The 19,207-nt window shown below is 44.9% G+C and overlaps 1 protein-coding gene across 5 annotated transcripts in view; it reads left to right on the top strand.

Moving 5' to 3' along the window:
- plekhg5a (pleckstrin homology domain containing, family G (with RhoGef domain) member 5a) overlaps positions 1-19,207 on the top strand; it is a 145,963-nt gene that overhangs the window by 65,360 nt on the left and 61,396 nt on the right. For 2 of the 5 annotated variants that reach the window (XM_078558018.1, XM_078558019.1), the window contains exon 2: positions 59-135. In XM_078558018.1, the coding sequence (XP_078414144.1) occupies positions 59-135 (77 nt within the window). The other 3 variants (XM_078558021.1, XM_078558020.1, XM_078558022.1) reach the window with 3 other exon arrangements.

A 19,207-nucleotide genomic window follows, 5' to 3' on the forward strand; every position in this document is an offset into this window, starting at 1 on the left:
TGCATTACTCTTTTAGTGTTTTTCGGTGAAAATAACTGTTGTGCCTTGCTAATTGCAGATGAACGGGTTTTAACAGAAGAGAAGATTCTGCTTTGTCAGCATCAAGAATGTGTGGACAAGAGGAGGGCCATCAAGGTAAAGGATATTGTTCTTCATGACTGACATGCACACACTTAGGCTCACACTCCTGTAAACACGCACACATGCTGTCTCTCTCTTTTCTCCTTCCTGTTCTGGCTTTCATCTTTCTTTGTCTCTCCCTCTGCCTCCTGTCTTTCACCTGTTTGCCAGTTGGGTAATAAAGCACTTTCGCTCAGTCCACCTGTGTCCAGGGATCAGTTATGAGTTTTTCTGTTCATCTATCTTGTGATTAAGTTGGTCTCTGATAGCGTGCCTTGAGTTTTTGCAATCATATTCTGTGATCCTGTGAAAACTAGAAACTAGGGGCCATAGTCATTTGTCTTACAGAAGAAACAGTAAACTGAGATTTCCCCATCTGCTGTCTTACTGGTTCCCAGGTCAATACCGGAGGAAACGCAGGGAGATTCCCCCCGTGTCTTGGCCAACATTCGTCTCTGAACAAACAGATCAACTAGTCATTGATTTCATTGTGTTCATGTAATCTTGCTGCGGGTATGACTACTGTGTTTACCCACATAACAACAGAATCTGCGCTTCAGAAGTAATTAACTCTGAGAGCTTTGTGACATCCTGAGAGATGAGTTAAGGTGCCAAATAAAGGCATGGCCCCCAGGAGGCTGGTGAGCATGCAATTAACCTGCTGGACAGCTGATGGCAGCATCACTCCACTGAAACCTTGTCAATCCCTGGAAGGGAGGGTAGAATTTTTGGGGAATTCTCCCAATTGCCTACTGGAGTTTCAGAGGACAATTCTGAGGAACAAAGGGACCTTGGCGTGTGTGTCCATAGATCTCTGAAGGTGGAGGGGCATGTTAGTGGGGTGGTGAAAAAGGCATATGGGACACTTGCCTTTATCAATCGAGGCATAGATTACAAAAGTAGGGAGGTCATGTTGGAGTTGTATAGAACCTTGGTGAGGCCACAGCTGGAGTACTGTGTGCAGTTCTGGTCGCCACATTATAGGAAGGATGTGATTGCATTGGAGGGGGTGCAGAGGAGATTCACCAGGATGATGCCTGGGATGAAACATTTAAGTTATGAAGAGAGGTTGGGTAGACTTGGGTTGTTTTTGTCGGAGCAGAGAAGACTGAGGGCCGACCTGATCGAGGTGTACAAGATTATGAGGGGCATGGACAGGGTGGATAGGGAGCAGCTGTTCCCCTTAGTTGAAGGATCAGTCACGAGGGGATACAAGTTCAAGGTGAAGGGCAGGAGGTTTAAGGGGGATGTGAGGAAAAACCTTTTTACCCAGAGGGTGGTGACAGTCTGGAATGCACTGCCTGGGAAGGTGGTGGAGGCAGGTTGCCTCACATCCTTTAAAAAGTACCTGGATGAGCACTTGGCACGTCATAACATTCAAGGCTATGGGCCAAGTGCTGGTAAATGTGATTAGGTAGGTAGGTCAGGTGTTTCTCACATGTCAGTGCAGACGGGCCGAAAGGCCTCTTCTGCACTGTGTGATTCTGTGAATTCAAAGAGAATCCATGTGAACTCTATTTATGTTCAACCCCTGACTGTCATAGACAGCTCTCCTTACAAGCTGTATGTACAGCCCTTCTGGGAGCTACCATTTTCCACCCTGCTGTGATTCTTAATCTGCTGGAATCTCACAGAATAGATGTAATGACTGTTGCCCTTTGTGACATTACAAGTTCCCAAGGTGGAAAGGACTGCTAGTGCCCAGAGCTTTGGCCATGCCACACAGCTCCATCTCCCATCCTCCACCACCACAGAAAATTGCACTGACCCCCTTCCTCCCTGCAAGCATGCACACTGGCAGCTCCCCCACCCCCTGGCCACTGCCTCTGGCCTCCAGCCATGCCCTCTGTCCGCCACACCCCCTATCCTCCCAGGGCTTAACCCCCTGCTCTCTGCCCACTGGTCACACACCCGGCCCCCTCCCCGTGTCCCCCGGCCCCCACCTCCTTGCAGCTCAGAACATGATCAGAAAATCCAGCAGAAAGTGTGTACATGTTTCTTGTTCTTGTTGATATTTGATGCTTTACGTAAAGTATGCTGGGTACTCTCAATATATTTGCACTAATTCTAGCAGTTTTAGCACGTGGCATTCCTAGGAGTGAGAGCGAGAGCATTCGTTAAGCTGTAATGGGGAGAATGTTATAAACAGAGTGTGACAGAGGACATGTTACATGAAGTGAGTGTGATGCACAATATATAGCTGACGTCCCATTGCATTGCTCAGTTGGCATGCACACGGTTTTGCCATTATGGTACAGTGCTCCTGCCTGGCAGATCTCTGGCTATTGGGACACCCCCTAAAATTGGGATCACAGACAACAACTCACTAATTGTCAAAGAAAGAAAATGGGGTGAGCGGGGAGGGTGTGGGCAGGCCTAGTTTTGAGCCCCAAAAACAGAAACAGGCCAAGACAGGATAAGCTGGAGGAGAGGAGTGAGGGGGTAGAGGGGAAAGATAGGGGAAGGGAAAAGGGAATCGCATTTCCCTGAAAATAAAAGACAATGCCACACACCCACCACCTACTGATGGTGCCCATCCTCACTCACTTCTGGGCACTGACTGGGTCCCTGGCACTGACTGAGTTCTATAGTCAGATGTTGTAATAAGTGATTATGAGCTCTCACACCTGGTTTTTTATCAGGTCATGTTTCCATGTTATTCTGGGCCCAGGCTGTCAAGAGTTAACTCACCTGGGCACTGCTCCCAGTGCTGTCTGTATAGTTTTTTTTGTGTGTACAGAATCCTCAGACAGTGTGTGCTGTATCAGACAGCTCCTCCCTGAGAGTCACGCAATGCTAATCGTCTCTTGTTGGTGTGTTCAGTGAGTTGTTGCCCGAGGGAGCACGGGCAGACAGTGGGGTTCCTGCTCACAGAGAGAGCCACAGCAACAGCCCAGCACCTTCCTGTTAGTCGTTTCACTGATCCAGGGCTTTAACCTTTTGAAGGTTGAAAATTAAAGCGGCAATCTGATCAGAATCATCTTTATTACACTCTCCTAATCCTGGTAGGATCCAGTTCCCAGACTGTGGTGCTGCTGAACTTCTTCACTATGTATCCGTCCTGAGTTTTATTCTAATTTTAAAACCGGCTGTGTTTGGCTTGGCGATGAAGCAAATGCAGCAAGATCTTTAGCTAAGGCCAGCTCACCAGGTTCCTGAGACTCTACCAGGCTCCAGCAAGTCCCAGGATGAAGAGGTAAGTTGCTGAATCTTTGTCTTAACAAGCAGCTGGTCCCCCTCAGTCTGCCACCTGGCTCCGTTAGTCGCACTCTAAATCCTGAGTCAGAATGTCAGTTCCATGCCGTGCTGAGGGATGAGACGTTAAACTGAGGCCCCGTCTGCTTCTTTGGGTGTGTGTTAAAGATCCCACAGCCACTGTTGGTGAAAAAGCAAGGAGTTCTCTTGGCATCCTGGGACAACATTCCCCTCAGATCAATTGGCCTTTCCTCTTGTGGCTGTTTGTGGAATCTTGCTGTGTTCAAAATGGCTGCCACAATTGCTGGTATTACACTCACTGCACTCACTCCTTTTTATGAAATGAATTGAGAATTTTTAATAAGATGATAAGATATAAGTTGTGTCAGGCAGTTAATGGGCTCAACTTGCCCACTCCTCTGCCCCCTCCCCTGCCAGCCCCTTATCTCTCCCTCCTCACCCTTGCCCTCCCCTCCCTCTCCTGGCCGTAACTCGATTCCCACCTCTCTCTGCCCCACCTCCTCCCCTCCTCCAACCCCACTATCATCTCTGTACCCCCCTCCCAACTTTGTTATTGGTATAGAGTTTACTTGATTTACTTCTCAATGTTCTCCATACTCTCAAACAGAATAAACAGTCAGACAATATCAAAAAAAATCAAGTAAACTCTGGACAAATAACAAAGGAGAGAGGGTGGAGGCAGGTGGTGGTAAGAATGAGGTGGAGGAAGAGGGGTGGTGGAGTGGGGGGAGGTACAACAGCCAGCTCCTGTTACATTATAGGCTGCTCACCAGGGGCAATGCTGGGGTTACTGAGATGCTGGACATGGTGCATCATTCTTTCTGATCCCCTCTTTGAGTTCTCCCTCCTCAAGTACTGAACCCCTCTCCTTCAAATCTGCCCTCATCATCCCTCTCCTCAAAAAAACAGCCCTTGACACTTCCATCCTTGCAAACTGTGCCCCATCTCCAAACTCCTTTCCTGTCCAAAGTATTTGAATGTGTTCTTGCTTCCCAAAACTGTGGCCATCTTTCTCTGAATTCCATGTTTGAATCTCTCCAATCAAGTTTTTACTCCTGTCACAGTACTGAAACAACTCTTACCAAAGACACAAATGACATCCTAGTTAACTATCTTTCCTTGCCTTCCTTCACCTGTTTGCAGCCTATGATATGGTTGACCATGAGACTTTGACTCAACATCTCTCCACCATTGGCCGGCTGGATGGGATTGTACTTACCTGGTTTTATTCCTATCTATCCGGTCATAACCAGAGAATCACCTGCACTGGCTTCTCTTCCCACTCCTGTACTGTTACCTCTGGTATCCCCCAAGGATCTATCCTTGGCCCCCTCAATAACTTCATCTGAAAACAGAGCATCTGTTTCCACATGTACACTGACAATACCCAGCTCACCTTACCTACATCTCTACTGTTCCTAAATTGTCAGACTGTCCGTTTGACTGCTAGTACTGGATGAGCAGAAATTTCCTTCAACTAAATATTGGGAAGATAGAAACCAGTAGACACAAACACTGTTCCCTAGCTACCGACTTCTTCCCATTCCCTGGCAACTGTCTGAGGCTGAACTATACTGTTCGAAACCTTGGTGTTACATTTGACCTGAGATTATCCCAACCCACTCTTGGCTGGCCTCCCACATTGTACCTTCCACAAACCTGAGGTCATTCAAAATTCTGCTGTTCATTTCTTTACTCGCATCAAGACCCATGCACCCATCTCCCCCATGTTCACTGATCAACATTGGTCCTGGTTAAGCAAACTCTTAATTTTAAAATTATCATCCTTTTCAAATGCCTCAATGGCCTCACCCCTGCCTATCTTTATAATCTCCTCCAGCCCTATTACCCTGTTCTCTGCGTTCCACTAATTCTGGTCTCTTGAGCATTCTCGATTTTAATTGCCCTGCCTTTGGCGGACATACCTTCAACTGCCTGTCCCTAAACTCTAGAATTCCCTCCCTAAACTTCTCCACCTCACTACCTCTCTCTCCTCTAAGATGCTCCTTAAAACCTATCTCTCCGACCAAGCTTTTGCTCATTTACCCTAATATTTCTTTATATGGCTCGGTGTCAAGTTTTGTTTTAAAATGCTCCTGTGAAATGCCTTGAGGTGTTTTATTATGCTAAAGGGGCTTTATAAATACAAGTTGATGCTGTTGTTGATCCAGCTGCATGTAAGACAACAAGAAGCAGCTCGAGCAAATATTTTTAGGCAGGAGTTCCCAGCAGCAACAGAATCAAACAATGGCCGTTCGCAGCTCTTTCCATTCCATTTAGGTTCTATTATTTCTCCAGGAAACATCTGTCCCCTGTTTAAACTTTCAGAGACCCCTCCTCTCAGATCCATCCCTTTATAAACATCCATCCCAAGCAACTTACTGGCAAACTGTGTGAGCAGAGAATCTACTTTTATCATAGAAACCAGTGTCAAAATACACACCCTTTCAATGTTTTGGGCATCGCACCAAACCGTGTCCAAAAGTGAACAATGTGTGATAGTTACACTGAGAGTGAAAAGGGAATCTTGACGTAATTTTGATAATTGTGTAGAAATATTTGTCTTTATTTTGAGAAACCCCGGTGGTTTTTGATTGTAGCCATGGACAACGTGATCTCTTTGAAGTGTTTGCCTCCTTTGTAATTTCCTTCCCAGAAAATGTTCCCTTCCTCTCTCGGAAAAGTGGGGAGAATATCCAGAGGCCCCCTCTGCTCTCTTGACCCTGTCTGACCCTCCTCCTGTCACAGCTGGTTTGGAGTAAATCCTCCCAAGGAAATAATATTCACCCCAGACAATAGGATAGAGGGAAAGGAAGTGAGTGACTGACTTTGAGTAGGCCGTAGGGTCCTGTTCCTCACTCGAGTACTGGTTGCTGAACAAACATTATAAAGATTCTGACGAGTGTGGTTCCTGCACACAGAGTCTTCACAAAGTGGAAGGAATAGACTGGGCTCCTTGGTCCTGCCAGCAGTGAGTAGCTGTTTCCCTTCCGAAGGTTGAGGTACCTCTGTTTTAGGTTGCTTTCTTTCTTGGTTGCTGAGCTGTCATATATTGAAGAAGTGGAGTTTCGGTCCATGTCAAGCCAATACAAACTTCTCTGTAGAACCTGTAAATCAGCTGATTTTTGTGGTGTGGAGACTGGCACGTCTAAGCTGACTTCCCCAGTGACCCTGTTTAATGGGGACCAATATTGAGATTCCCACAGTCTTCCCCCACATCATGTGCCTTTCCGACCCATGTAAGAGTGCAAGCTGGAAACCCACCAGGTTTACGAGGTTGGCAGACCCAGATGTGAGACTAAGCTCCATTGATGGCATGCTACTCTCCTAAAGGTGCCTGTATATTTTGCAGTAGTACCTACTGTCTGTGCAACCCCGTGTACAGAGGGGGACACTGGTGCCACCCACAATCAGAGCACATCTGCAGGGACTGCCTTGTCTCTGGCTGGAAATGGACCCAGACCCCAGACCCTCAGCCTGGATATTAACTAGCCTGTCTTTGTGAAAGCCCCCAGACCTTGGGTTGTTACTTGATGCAGTTGTGGTTCCATGGATTTGGGGCTGTTGAGAATTGAAGTGTTTTGGGTGTGTCTCCTGGATCTGAAAAGAGGAGACGAGGAAGGGTGCAGATTGGGCAATGAGATTGAATGATGTGATTGAGCAATGTGGTGAGCGGGCAATGTGATTGGGTGATGTGAGCAGGTCATTGAGGTGCCAGGATGGAGCTGTAGGTCTCAAACTGTAATCAGTGGGCGGTAAAACCATGCAGAATGCAAATAAATGATCTGGTTTATTAATTTCCCCTCCACCATTCCCCTCCTCCCAAAGGTGTTACAGATACTGTGTGCTCTCTGGCACTTTACGCAGCAAACTATTGTATGTGTCAGCTAAAATGGGCTATTGAGCCATGGAAAGCATCAAAGCTAAGTCCAATCCTGTCTCTCTTTTCCACCTGCCTCAATGATGCTCACAGTCACACATGCGCACACACCCAGACACAATTTCCAGCACTGTTGATCAGTTGCTGAGATCCTGGCTGAGGGCACATGGCTGAGATCAGGTAAAGATCAGCAGAGAATGGGTTTCAAAAGTGGCTACTTGTTTTTGATTTCGGGCAGTTTTACTGGCTGCCCCAACAGTTGTAGGCAATGGATCTGTCACAACCTCTGTCAATGACACAGATTTACACTCATTGCTTCGAATTCCAAAACTTTGATGAAGAAAAGGAGAGAAACCAGGCATTAAGTGATTAGGTGACAGAATTTGGAAATCAATAATTAATGCGTAGGAGGTGAGGATTGCACAGCCCTGCTGTAACAACACTGAAATGCAATTCAATCCACTGTCTGCCCTTCCATTGCCTGTGGGTGATTGCAGAGAACTGGAGAGTCTGCCCGCTCAAGCATTGCACGTTTAAATATTCCTCACCTCACTAACGCCTACTGTCCCAGAAAATGTGGCCCTAGACTGACAAACGGCACAGTATTAGAGGGCTGTGTTTAAGTAACACTGATTTATGAGGATCTAACAGTTTAGAGTGACAAGGAGGCTGCAGCTATCGGCAAGTTCCTTTGTGATGCTTGTGGAATCTTTTTCATTTTAATTTCAATTATGCAATGCTTTGGTCTGACACCATCTGGAGTAACTGTTTAGTTCTGGGCATGAGACCAGGAGAGGATATATTGGCCTTGAAGGGGGTGCATGCTGATTCACCAGAATGGTACCAGGCTTAAATTTTGAGAACATGTTGCATAAACTCGACTCATATTCCCTTTTGGAAGATTGAGGGTGATCTTATGATAAAGGGTGCCTAAAAATGATGGAAGCTTCAATAAGGTAGATAGAATGAAACTAATTCCTGTGGTGCGGGAATCCAGAACAAAGGAGTATAACATTAAGATTAGAGTTAGGCCATTTTGGAGTGAAACCAGGAAGCATTTTTTCCACGCAAACAATGGTGGAAATCTCCTCCTGCTGCATAAAGAAAGATTGTGGATGCTGGGGGTCAGTCAGAGCTTTCAGGACTGAGATTGTTAAATTATTGTTGGGTAAGGGTATTGAGATTATTGTTGGGTAAAGGTATTGAGATTATTACTGGGTAAAGGTATTTAGATTATTGCTGGGTGAGGGTATTGAGATTATTGCTGGGTGAGGGTATTGAGATTATTGCTGGGTGAGGGTATTGAGATTATTACTGGGTAAGGGTATTGAGATTATTGTTGGGTAAAGGTATTGAGATTATTACTGGGTAAAGGTATTTAGATTATTGCTGGGTGAGGGTATTGAGATTATTGCTGGGTGAGGGTATTGAGATTATTACTGGGTAAGGGTATTGAGATTATTACTGGGTAAGGGTATTGAGATTATTGCTGGGTAAAGGTATTGAGATTATTGCTGGGTAAAAGTATTGAGATTATTGCTGGGTAAGGATATTGAGGGATATGTAGCATAGGCAGGTGAATGGAATTAAAGGACAGCCATGATCTGATCAAATCATGGAACAGGCCCAAGGGCTGAACGGCTCGCCCTCTAGCTTCAGTTCCTATGCTCCTCAATTTGACCAATTGAGGTTTCCACACATAGTCATGATGTCCACAGACACTTTATTAAATGTTGTTGGGCACACAGGAGTGAGTGAGGACCTCCTCTCCACGAACACAGTTTATTTAACATGGAATAAAAGTTCCATAAGCTTTGATCAGCTTAAGTCAGTGGCCTTTCCTAAATCAGTGATGAATAACTGGTGCTGAAAGGAGCTGTAAGCATGGTAACAGATAGAGTGAGTGTGTCCAATAGTGAGTGTGAGAGGAAGCTTAGAGAGTCTTTCTGACTCGCGATCTCCTGTTCACTGCTGAGTTCCACCTCCACCCCTACTCCGTACTGAGAATGCCAATTCCCCACTCCCACCGGTCATTGCTGAGTTCCCTGATGTCCCACTCTCACCTCCTCAGTGTCACCCCGCAAAGCTTGTTGCTGAACCACACCCTGCCCCACCCCAATCTGTAGGCCCACACTGAGGCCTGTTGGTGCTACCTTAGGTCTCAGCTGTGGCTCAGTTGGTGGCTCTCATCTGTTAGTCAGACGATTGTGGGTTGAAGTCTCACTCCAAGGACTTGAGAATGGGCTGACACTTCAAGTGTAGTTCTGAGAGAGTTACATTGAGGCTCTGTTTGCTCTCTCAGGTGGATGTAAAGGATCCAATGGCACTATTTCAAAGAAGAGCAGTATCCTGAATAATATTTTTCCCTCAACCAGCATCATTAAAACACTACCTGGTCATTATCATATAGTTGATTTTGGGAGCTTACTGCTATGTTTCCTATATTGCAAAACACTTCAAAAAGTATGATAAAATGCTTTGGTGCCTCTCAATGTTGTAAAAAGCATTCTATAAATGCAAGTGTTTCTTGCCTTATGCATGATGCCTACCTGACACTGAAATGTTGCCATGATGTTGGGGTTCTTTGTTGTGGTTCATTCTCAGTTGGTTACCTCAGAGTGAAAACCCAGGAGACTGTGATTCTGACACTTCCCAAAGTTGTAACTTTAACCTCGCCCCTCAAATGTGGGTGAGATGGCACATTTGCCGCAGACAGAGCAGCTTATTGATGAACTCTCACTATGGAGAAACTCAGTGCTAGAGTGTGGGCATGGACCCAGCTCAGCTCCTGTTGTGCTAACGATGTATTGATGGAAAGCCCAAACGGTGTCAGGCGTATTGTCCAGCAGCAGTGAAAGCCTTGGGTTGCAGTGACAGTGAGATGAGGCAGGTAGAGAGAGAGAGAAATGGACTTGGTAGAGCTACAACTCTGTGTGGACAATTCCAACGGGATTATCCTGCATCTGTTACATTGCTGGTTGGACCAGAATTTTATCCATGGTAATCAGGAGTCCTTCGCCTCTTCAGTGAGTGATCACACAGTAATGTCAGTCAAAGGCCTCTCAGCACTGACAAAGTATAGCAAGGACTCCTACTACTTTCCTAAGGAATTGATCTGGTGATGACACAACAGGGTCCTATTAGAGCTAGGAGACAGGGTCCTGATCGAGTCCATGGCCTGTTTCTCCCAGGGCCCGTAACAAAGCTGACCCCGGTCTTGCGTTGACATGTGTTTTTGGTCTGAATTGATACCTGCCTATGAGCAGGTTGGGGAATTGATTGTCTGTGTCACTCATCATGGGGTGTTTATATCATTTTCTCGCTTTCCTTCCCTTTTACTCCTTTCTCCCCTCCTGACTCTCCCCCAGAGGTTCAAGTCCCTTCCAGTCTCACTGGGGTTCAGATCCCCTATGTCCTCTGCTGTGAGAAACTAGGTAGTGTAAAATGTTTTGGGGATTGTGTCTGGTCTGTGAGCTGCTCAGTGCCATGTAGTGTCAGCCCAGGCTGCAGTCAAGGTCATGTAATAGTTTGTCAACCCAATACATTCAGTGAGAGCAGCCTGCCCCAGGGGCTGACGGCACAGAGCTAACTGACACTGCACATTATGATTTATCCTGTTTCCAATCTCTCAGTCTTTTCCTTTCATTCCTTCTCCCTTTTTTTCTCTGCCTTTCTTGTACTGTTTCTTCCTGTCTATTTTTCGCAGTTGTTTTCTCGCTATCGGTCTATCTGTCTCCCTATATCTCTCTCTTTTTGTCTGTTTCTGTGTATCTTACTGTTTCTCTCACCCCCTCTCTACCTGTTTCTCTTCCTGTCCCTGACTCCTTCATTCTTTCTCTTTCTTCCCTTTCTCTCCCTCTCTGTTTTATTCCCTCTATCTTTACACACTGGATAAATGGCGCAACTTTAACAGCAGTACACTCAATAGCAGAACCACATGATGATGTGGAATTTAAAAGGGTTGGCTATTTCACAACAAACTAGACTGTGACAGACCAAAGGAGCCTTATGGTTACTGCTGTTCTGTGATGCATTCATTTATTGCTTTAGAGTTTATATCAGCTACAAAATTTACTGTTAATTCATTCAAGCAATCAGCATTAGAGGACTGAAGGGTTTGTAGTGATGTCGAATTGCTGGATGATTGTTCTGTACTTACTCTGCAAGATCACAATCGATTTCTGAATTATTCACAGACCAGCAAACGAAAAGCCCTTTTACTTCCAACCGCATCTGATCCTGATCTCACCCAATATCCTTTCACACACACTTTCCAGAGGTCACTGGACAGTGACCAGAAACAGAAACCACAGAATCACAATGTTAATGGCACAGAAGGAAGCCATTTGGCCCATCGTATCTTCACCAGCTCTCCAAATGAGCATTATGACGTAGTGCCATTGCCCTGCCTTTTCCCCATACCCTTGCACATTGTTTCTATTCAAATAATCATCTAATGTCCTCTTGAATGCCTCAATTGAACCTGCCTCCACCACACTTCCAGGCAGTGAATTCCAAACCCGAACCACTCGTGTGAAAAAGTTTTTTCTCACATCATGTTTGCTTCTTTTGCAAATCACTTTAAACCTCTGCCCTCTCGTTCTTGATCCTTTTACGAGCAGGAACAGCTTCTCCCTATCTACTCTGTCCAGCCCCCTCATGATTTTGAACATCTCTATTAAATCTCCTCTTAGCCTTCTTCTCTCCGAGGAGAACAGTCCCAACCTCGCTTATCTATCTTCGTAACTGATGTTTCTCATCCCCGCAACCATTCTTGTAAACCTTTTCTGCAATCTCTCCAATGTGTTCACATTCTTCCTATAATGTGGGGCCCAGAACTGTACACAATACTCCAGCTGAGGCCTAACATGTGTCTTATATAAATTCCGCATAACCTCCTCGCTCTTGTACTATATGCCCCTATAAATAAAGCCCAGGACACTATATGCTTTATTAACTGCGTATAGTCTTCCTGCTCTGGCACCCGCTTCAAAATTTCATCCCTTATTTTCTGTTATCTGTGCATGTTCTTCCTACCAAAATGCATCACCTCACACTTCTCTGCATTGAATTTCATCTGCCACCTATCTGCCCACTCCACCAACTTGTCTATGTTCTTTTGAACTTCTACACTGTCTTCCTCACAGTTTACAACACTCCCAAGCTTCGTATCATCCGCAAACTTTGAAATTGTCCCCTGCACACCAAGATCTAGGTCATTAATATGTATCAGGAAAAGCAAGGGTCCCAATGCCAACCCCTGGGGAACTCCACTGCAAACCTTCCGCCAGCCTGAAAAATATCCATTGACCATTACTCTCTGCTTCCTATTTTTCAGCCAATTTTGTATCTGCCATAAGACCATAAGATGTAGGAGCAGAAGAAGGCCATTCGGCCCATCGAGCCTGCTCCGCCATTCAATGAGATCATGGCTGATCTGATAATCCTGAACTCCACTTTCCTGCCTTTTCCCTATAACCCTTGATTCCCTTATTGATTAAAGATCCTGGCTGATTTCCCCTCTCCCTTACCCGGGTACCACTAAACAGTGATTTGAAGCAGGAACCCTGACTGATTTCCCCTCTCTCTAACCCAGGGTCACTGGGCAATGATCAGTAGCAGGAACCCTGACTGATTTCCCCTCTCCCTAACCCCGGGTCACTGGAAGTGATCAGGAGCGGGCATTGGGCTGATTTCCCCTCTCTCTAAACTTCTAACAAAAGAATAAAGATTTTCATTTATATAGTGCCTTTCATGACCTCAGACATCTCAAAGTCCTTTACACCCAATTAAGGTCTTTTGAAGTATAGTCACTGTTGTAATGTAGGAAACATAGCAGCCAATTTGTGTGCAATAAGATCCCACAAACAGAAATGTGACAATGAACAGATAATGTTGGCTGAAGGATAAATATTGGCCAGGAGATCACAGGGAATGCCCCTGCTCCTCTTCAAAAAGTGCCCTGAGATCTTTTGCATCCACTTGAGAGGGCAGACAGGCCTTCAGTTTAATGTCTCATCCAAAAGACGGCAACTCTGGCAGTGCAGCACTCTCTCATAACTGCCCCTTTGATATTACAGCACTCCCCCAGTGCTGCCCCTCTGACAGTGCAGCAGTCCTTCAGAACTACCCCTCCGCCAGCTCAGCAGTCCCACACCATTTACCCCTCTGCCAGCTCAACAATCCCACAGTATTTACCCCTCTGACAGCTCAGCGCTCTTTCAGTATTTACCCCTCTGACAGATCAGTACTACCTCAGTACTGTCCCTCTGACAGCTCAGTGCCCCCTCAGTACTATGTTGGGAGTGTCACCTTAAATTTTTGTGCTCAAAAATGGACTGGCTTGAATCTGATGGCTGTTTATTCACATTGTGTTATGACTCACACACAATGATTGGCCATTTGGGCACAATACCAAAGGGCAGTATCCCAGTATTGGAGGAAGTGTGAGCCTCCACCTTCAGGAAAGGAGGAAGAAAACTGGGATAACAATGGAGACTAGAGCTTTAAGCTCAGCGTGAGTTTAGTAGTGGAAGGGTTAAGGGAGTAGAGTGCTTGGTCTGTGTCTGAGCAGGTCATTCCTGAGCAGATGAAGCCAGACCTGGCGGCTGAGGTTGGGCCTGTTTGCAGAGCCAGTTGATGATATTCTTGGTGTACTGAATTACTATGAGAGAGAACCCTGCCAAGAGCACAATATTTATGCAGCTGTCTGTTCCCTCTCCAGGCTGAGCTTTGAAATGGTTCCATTCTTATCCTCCAGCTGCAGGTTCGGGCTCTGAGTTACAGCCCATCAATGGGAGGATTTATTTAATGCTCTGGTTAATTATAGGATTTCTCCTATTCACAGACCCGCCTCGAGTTGCAACCTGTGCAGCCTACTCACTGTGTCTTCCTCTATGAATTGTGCTTGAAGCTAAGTCAAAGCCCAGTTTGTCCCTGCTCACTGAGACTGTCACTGCAGACAATAAATCCTGAAAGTCACACACACACACTGCTCTGATCAATGACACTACTTCCAATTAGTTACTCCAAACTGCGAGAACGGTGTGTCTCAGGATGTCTACAGGCCCTCTCCAGCCCTGTATTTCCAGGTGGGGGGTGGAAAAGTTTCTGGGTGTTTGTTCAACCGAAACTCTAGGCACTCCCCTGCTGATATTTGCGGTGGATTCCTGGAAAATCCAATCCCACTGAATGGGACATCCAGCTAAAGTGATGATGTCATGGAATGGACATGCATTCCAACAGATACTTCACTGGATTACATTCCCAGATGTATCAGTAATTCAAGCTAGCTGAGTGTTGGAGGGAGGGCAGCAGTTGATGTAAAGAGCGCAGCAGGTTCTTTGTGAAGGTTTATTTCTCAGATGATTTGGGTCACATTTCTTCTATCTGCTGTTGATTATTGGACCACCCGTCTTTTGTTGAGACTGCAATTCCCCCTCATACCCGAATTGCACAGCAGAAAGATTGGACAGGATTTTTTCCCTTGTGGGTTTCTGAACCCTGCTGTCAGGCAGAAATGTGGGTCAGAAGCTCCTCAGTGTGTGTGAGAAACAGTCACTCACCTGGTTTTCCTTGGGGCAGCCAACTAAATGGCCAGAGGATGGGATCAACATCCAACTAAAGACCATGGCCAAGCTCTCGAAACTGGGGGGACAATCATGGCCTTCCATATTGAAGGGAGCAGCAGGATGCAATGGAAGGTAAGTAAGGGAGAAGGCACTTAAAAATTGGTGTGTATTCTCTACAACTTTTTTGAATTTAAAATTTTAAAAAAGGGTTTTGCAGCCAGACCATCACTGTGGGAGGAGGGGGGTGGGTGAGATGTAGCCTGTTGGGCAGCCTGTTGTTGCTGCTGCACCCAAGGAAGCAGGGAGGCCTGTGTGGAGTGTTGCTCCCTGGACTGGCACTAGGAATTCACTTCCAGGTAGTTAAACTGCCCTCCACTATTTGCTGGAATCTGGAGGCCAACTGAAGATCCCAGTTGGCCTGCTTTATTTGACCTTAAGTGCCCCTTAAGAAGCCATGTTGGCTACCCCCCCACTGCATGCAGGCAGGTAGCCATGTTGTTTCTGCACCTCCCTCGCCCAGTCCTTCCTCAAGAAAAATGGCCTGGGGGCAGGCTGGAGCTGGGGAACTGGCATGTCAGCCAGCAGGGCTGTTTTTAGCTCCCACCCAACTCTGATCCCAGCCCCAGCGGAGGCTAAAAATCAAGCCCAAAGAGTTTCGCATTATGCATTCCCTTGCATCTTATTTTTGGAAAAGGAGTAGAAGGAAGAGCAATGGAAGCAAATTAAACAACCAACACTCATTACTGGAGTTCCTACAGCACAGTATACAGAGCAAGGCCCTCCAACCCCCTGTTGCCTAGGAGCAGTGCATGTGGAGACTGACCTTCCCAAAGGAAGCCTTCAGTCAGCTGGATTTTAAAAATTTATTCATGGGATATGGGCGTCACTGGCAAAGGCAGCCTTTATTACCTATCTCTAATTACTCTTCAGAAGGTGGTGCTGAGCTGCTATCTTGAATACAGCTGAGTGGCTTGCTACGCCCTTGCAGAGTGAAGTCAAGGGATAATCACATGCGTTGGGCCTGAAGTCACATTAAGCCAGACTGGTCAGGATGGCAGATTTAGTTCCCTGAAGGACATTAATAAACAAAATGGTTTTTACGATAGTTCAGTGGTTTCAGAGTCACCATTACTTATACTAGCTTTTTTATTCCAGTTTTATTTAAGTAATTGAATTTAAATTCCCCGGCTGCCACAGTGGGATTTTTCGGATCTTTAATGCAGGTCTCCAGTTTACTGGATGCTACTGTATCCCCTCACATACTGTATTCTGATCCTGCCAAATCGGGCAACAGAAACAATCTTTACTCTGTATCTAACCCATGCTGTACCCGCCCTTGGGAGTGTTTGATGGGTACAGTGTAGAGAGAGTTTTGTTCTTTCTGGATGAGGGGCTACTAACCGCTAGAGGGGCTACTGACCACTATGAGTTAGGAACATAGGAACACAAATATGCCATTTAGCCCCTCAAGTCTGTTCCACCATTCAACGAGAATGTAGCTGATCTGAGACCTAGCTCCATATACCCTCTTTTGCCCGTATTCCTTGATACTTTTGGCTAATAAAAATCTGTCAATCTCAGTTTTATGATTAACAATTGATCTAACATCAATTGTGGAAGAGAGTTCCCAACTCCTACCACACTTTGCATGTAGAAGCGTTTCCTACTTTCACTCCTGAAAGATCTGGCTCTAGTTTTTTTGACTGTGCACCATAGTTGTAGACTCCCCAAAAAGTGGAAATAATTTATTTCTATCTACCCTATTGATTCCTCTTAATATCAAATCACCCTTAATTTCCTAAATTCCAGGGAATACAATCCTAGTTAGTAATCACTCTTCATAATTTAACCCTGAGAGTCCAGGTATCGTTCTAGTAAATTTATGCTGAACTCCCTCCAAGGCCAATATATCTTTCCTAAGATGTAATGTACCAAACTGGTCATGGTGCTCCAAGTGTGGTCTAACCAGGGCTTTGTATAGCTGAAGTATGGTTTCTACCCCATTGTATGCAGCCCTCTAGATATAAAGGCCAGCATTCCATTTGCCTTTTTGATTATTTTCTGATATTTTGATGATCCAAGCACCTGGACCTCCATTGTTTATAGTTATTCACCATTTAGAAAATACCCACACTCTATCCTTTTTAGGTCCAAAATGGATGACCTCACATTTTCCTGCAGTGAACTTCATTTGCCACAGTTTTGCCCATTCACTGAATCAATCAATATCTCTGTAATTTTACATTTCCTTCTACACTGCTTACAATACTGCCTATCTTTGTGTCATCAGCAAATATGGATATACCACATCATCTAAGTTGTTAATGAATACAGTAAATAGTTGATTCTCATGGAACACCATTAATCACACCCTGCCAATTAGAGTACCTGGCCTCATTCCTACTCTCTGTCTCCTTCCACTCAGCCAATTCCCTAACTAGGTCAATAATTTGCCTTCAATTTCATGTGTTTCAACTTTAGCTAACAGTCTCTTATGAGGGACTTTTCAAATGCCTTCTGGAGGTACATATGAACAACATCCATGAACATTCCCCTGTCCACTACTTTAGTCCTCTCTTCATAAAATTCAATTAGATTCATTAGCTATGATCTATGTGTACCCTTTACACATATCAGCTCTCTCTGAACAACTTAAAATTTTCAAGGTGTTCAGTCACCCCATCCTTAATTATAGACTTTAGCAATCTCCCAACAACAGATATCAGGCCAATTGGTCTATAATTTCCTGGAGTTTCCCTCAGTTACCTTTCTTAAATGCAGAATAATATGCATAATTTTCCAAGCTGAAAATCCATGCTGAATCAAGAGGACTTTGCAGATGCCCTGGCATCCAATATTCTCACCTATTTCTTTTTAAACTCTGGGATAGAAACTATCTGGCCCCGGTGATTTGTCACTCTTTAGTATTTTTCTTTACTGCAATACTGTTACTATGCTTTTGTTAACTTTGTCCCTGATTCAATAATAGATTCCTTGGAATGTCTGATAGGCCGACCTCTTCCTCTGCTGTAAAATACTGATGCAAAGTAATTATTAATATGTTTGCCATTTCCTTATTTTCATTAACAACATCACCGTTGCTAGTTTTCAAGGGTCCCTGCTTCTGACCAACTTCTTTTTCCTCATGTAGTTGTAAATGTTTTTGCATTGATTTTGATACCTCTTGCAAGTTTCTTTTCGTACTCCTTTTTTGTAGCTCTTGCTCTCTGCTTTGTCACTCTTTTCTGCTCTTTGTATCTTTCCCATCTGCAAGGACCAGTGCTGTGTTTTGCATTTTTGTATGCTTTATCTTTTGGCTTTATGTTGTTTCTTACCTCTTCAATTGTCCATGACTTTTGTTTTTTGCTGTAGAACTCTTGTCGTATAAATTGGTTCGGCATCACATTAAATCTTCTTTATGAACACCCCCCCAACTAATCTTTTCTTTTACTCATAAATAGAGTGGCCCAGTTTATTCTGAACAGTCTCTGTCTCATCCCATTTTGAAGTCAGCCCTTCATATACCTAGAATCTGAGTAGCTGTTTCATGTATCCCCTTTTCAGCCACTATGTTGACCTTGATCGCATCGTGATTGCTATTTCATAAATGTTCAAGCATGTTAAGTTTTTAACTAAATCTGACTCATTACTAATTCAAATACGGCATGCCTCTTGTTAGTTCTAGAGCATATTGTTTCAGAAAACTATCCTGGACGCACTGAGTCTATGAACAAAGAGATTTTCTTATCAGTTACAAAACAGAATGGCAGATCTTAATACAGCAGAGAAAAGCTTTAAGTGGATTATTAAATGGGACAGGAAATGGTGTGCTAAGGTGAGGTGTGTGGACTGCTCCTACAGTCCTCAGTTCAGAACTTGTCACAGCAAATGGGAACAAAGGGCAGGATTTAAAGGACATTCTTAGTTGCCGTATTTTGATATTATAAGTCCTATTTCTCACTCCCTCTTTGGCCCTGACACCAATTCCCCCCACCTCACCAACCCTCCAAGGTAGATTTATGGCTGTGTTCTGCTGCATTGCTCTGAGACTCCTGTCATGTGAACTAAAACAAGGGAAGGTTTTGAAGCTGTTTATTCAGAGAGAATAATCCTAATTTTCACAGCATCTTGAGAGGGAGATAGGTTGGGGCGAGGGTGAGGAGGGGACTGTTATCCAGCAATCTATGAACTGCATTCCCTATGTCTGAGAAAAGGACTCTCAGCAAATCATCTCATCAAGAAGGAACAGTGGATTAAACGCTGAATGGTCAACTATGACTGGCTGGGAATAACAAATGTTTTGGGGAAGTGGCTGTTTCACACTGAATTTGTGAGAGATTTTTAAAGGTGGCAGAATGCCCAGCTTGTTAGCAAAAGAGCTTCCAGTTCTCCTGAGTTAGGTCGAAGACCTCACTAAGCA

The sequence above is a fragment of the Cetorhinus maximus genome, chromosome 15 (assembly GCF_964194155.1).
Source record: "Cetorhinus maximus chromosome 15, sCetMax3.hap1.1, whole genome shotgun sequence".
Taxonomy (NCBI): domain Eukaryota; kingdom Metazoa; phylum Chordata; class Chondrichthyes; order Lamniformes; family Cetorhinidae; genus Cetorhinus; species Cetorhinus maximus.